Consider the following 3,459-nt stretch of genomic DNA (forward strand, 5'->3'; position numbering starts at 1 on the left):
AGCCATGCTGCACTCATAAATCTTTGAGCATCTACTGCCCAAGAGAGACAGACCATCTCCTTTTTCCCAGAGACCCTGTAGTTACAAGATCACTACCTGCAGGGATAAGGGGGTCCAGGCATTTGATCAATGGCCTCTGCAAGGGGGACGTTTCCCCAGTCCCATGGCGATGCTCCTCACTTCGTGCTGAAACCTCATCAGGGAAGACAGGTCATAGATTGAACTATATGGGATTTTTGAACTCAACAAAGGTGTTGACCTTTGAAAGGAGAGGATTTTCCTGAGAATCTAGAAGGGGCAGAAAACATGCCCCCAGTGTCAACCAAAATATTTCCTATATTCCTGTCATTTCGAATGTGACCTGAGTGCCCCCTGTAGAGATGCTGAACACAGGAGCCTGTGTGCCTTGGGCCTCCCCAGAACAGGAAACTGAAAGTCTCCCCGGGGGTCTGAGTGAGGGGAACTGAGGTTCCTGTCTGTCCCAGGACACAGGTGGATGGTTAGACCGGGGTCACGGCTAGGAGACTCCTCCACACTTCTGCTCACCAGGGAGCAATTCCTGCCCCAGTACCCGGTCTGTGTGCAGCTGGGACAACCATTCTGAGACCCTGGCACTCGGTGTGGGGCCTGGAAGATTGAAACAGGCTCAAGTCTTGAAGCTCAAGGAAAAGGATGCTGTGAGGATTCAGAGATTGAAGTCAGGGTTAAAACCTTCCCCCAAATCACTAAACTATGTGGATCAATTCTCCTATTGTGCTGCTCTTAGGTCTTGTTGCTAACTTGCTGTGTATCCTTTAAGCCCCATATTATGAGACAGATCATCTGTGTCTCTCCCTTTCCTGCTGACTAATTCACACAGCATGATATCCTCTAGTTTTTCAGGTGTCACTTGGAGTTTTCACTAGACACAGAGGACAGTGGGGAGACTAAGGATAATCTGACACTCCAGAACTGTAGGTAGCAGTTCAGTCACCAAGGAGCCCCATCTAGGTGCCTGCTCTGTGCAGAGGCAGGAATGGAGCATTGAGAACTATCCTCAACATTTGATTTCTGGACTGCCCTGTCCCAGGAATCTGCCTGTGTCTTTCTGCTCAACCACATTGATAATCCAGGCTGGCCTTCAGGTCGGGCTCCTGCTTCTGTGCTCTGCATTTACCTGGTTGAGACTTTTGCCCATAAGTGCGTATTGTGCCTCAGAAATTGAAGGATCGTCCTTTTCCATGTATGTTTAATGTTCTCCTAGAGGAGGGAATTAAAATACTCTCACATCAGATAAGAGAATTTTTAATGTCATTGGGAAGAGTTTTGTTCACTTTCTGAAAATTGACCATTTTGATAAATTTGGTAACATTTTTCATAGTTCAGGTATGAATCTTGGATTCTGCATAAGAAGTAGAGGTCATAGTCCAACTAAGGAACCACAAATATTCCCAGTAATTCTGTGGTCTGCATTAGTGAAAGCCCATCTATGTAGTCATGCTGTCTGAGGCTTCTCTAGTCTATGCATTTGTGCATGGATATGTGTCCTCGATATCAATTGAGATAAAGTGATACATTTTGATTATTTATTCCCAAATTTTAAGGAATGCACAAAATTAATGTCTCACTCAATACCATATATCTCCCAGGAATATTGGTCAATGGGTGAGATGAGACCCCAGGTAAACTCACCTCGTATTTATGAGTTCTGGGGTGGAGGGAGCTGCACCTGAGGCCTCGCTCTATATCCTATCTGCTGGTCCATGCTACTGCCAGCCCTCCTGGGCACATGCTGGGGTAATGACCTTCCCCTGACCTGGGCTGAGGTGCCCCAACATCAGGACTTCACAGACCCTGACCCTGACCATTTTCTTACCAACACGTGATAGAAATGTGACCATGGTCCCTTTTATTTAGGGTCATCTCCTCCACTGTCCCTTGTCCAGTGGCAAGATTCCAGCTCAGGCATATAGACATATGGAGATGTGCAGAGGGACAGGGCTCCACAGAAAGTCAGGACGGGAGTCTGGCCAGCACCATGATTTCTTCTCAGAGAAAAGGATTTCTTTCAGAGACACAATTTAAAACAAAATGTGTTACATTGGGAGTCTGCCATGGGTTCAGGAACCTGCAATGACACCAGCCCAAATTTCCATGTGGTTCTTCCACTGTCATCCGTGGTGCTCCACACAAAATCCTAGAAGAAAATATGAGTGACACAAGGTGTTCTAGAGAGAGGCCCCCTTCGTCTTGGCTCTTTATGACAGACAAAGAGAGATCCTGAGTCTTTCCCTCAAATGAAGACGAACTGTGAGCCCCATTCTGTGTCTCAGACCCTGACTCTCTGGGGAGGAAGTCAGGAGGATCAGCGTCCCTGTTAACTCCTCACCCAGCACAGCTGCCTCCCCCTCAGTTTTCTGACAGACTCAGGATGTGGTTGTCATACTGTGTGTCTCGCACAGTAATACATGGCCGTGTCCTCAGTGCTCAGCCTGCTCAGTTCCATGTAGGCTGTGTCCTTAGACTTGTCTGCAGTGAGTGTGAGTCTGCCCTGGAACTTCTGTGCGTAGATTGTAGCACCATTACCAGGGTCTATCCTTCCCATCCACTCGAGCCCTTGTGCTGGGGCCTGCCGCACCCAGTGCATATAGTAGCTGGTGAAGGTGTATCCGGACGCCTTGCAGGAGATCTTCACTGATGTCCCAGGTTTTCCCACCTCAGCCCCTGACTGCACCAGCTGTACCTGGGAGTTCACACCTGTGGACAGCAGACAGGAGTGGGTGGACTCCACTTGGCTGGCCCCGTTCCCTCAGCCCAAGGAATGGGGACGCTTACCTGCAGCCACTGCCACCAGGAAGAGAATTCTCCAGGTCCAGTCCATGGTGGGGACCATCACTCAGGGGCCTCTGAAGGTGTGGGTGTGCCTGATGTGTGAGGTTGTCAGGACACAGACACATCTGTATTTAACTCAGTGTCCCTGGTGTAATTTGCATATTCATGAGGAGGTAGAATTCATAGCTGAAGACCTGGTCCAACCTGAGAGGGTCAGGTGGAAGCCACCGAGTCCATTCTCAAGGGGAGAGAAGAAGTCAGCGGTCTGATCCTTGTTTGAGGAGATGAGATCTGCCCTGTCCCAGGACTCAGTGCACACAGAGCTCCCCATCCGGGAGGTCAAGCCCTTTCAGGACCTCCCCCTCAAGACCCCCCACATCTGTATGGCCTGGAGACATCTGGACACACCTAGACTTTGAGGTTATTTCTTGGATCCCTTAACTCCCCAAGGGATACGACTATGAGACTACAAAACCATCCTAATCCATTGGAGATAGAAGGAATCCAGAAACACCACCTGCATGCAATTTATCAATAAATTTAACATTTATCAATATGATACATGTTCCTTCCAAAATGGTTAAGTATGCACAATTTAACCATCTGCGTCCTATACTTATATTAATTTTAGTATCTTGAGAAAAGAAA

At 48.2% G+C, this 3,459-nt stretch overlaps 1 gene segment (V, D, J or C); it reads right to left on the reverse strand.

Annotated features, from left to right (window-relative positions):
- Positions 1 to 2,419: 2,419 nt before the first annotated feature.
- LOC101552685 (immunoglobulin heavy variable 1-46-like) lies at positions 2,420 to 2,860 on the reverse strand. The segment is given in 2 exon segments: positions 2,420 to 2,736; positions 2,815 to 2,860. Coding segments are annotated over 2 exon segments (363 nt in total).
- Between the last annotated feature and the right edge of the window lie 599 nt (positions 2,861 to 3,459).

Source organism: Sorex araneus, chromosome X (genome assembly GCF_027595985.1).
Source record: "Sorex araneus isolate mSorAra2 chromosome X, mSorAra2.pri, whole genome shotgun sequence".
Taxonomy (NCBI): Eukaryota; Metazoa; Chordata; class Mammalia; order Eulipotyphla; family Soricidae; genus Sorex; species Sorex araneus.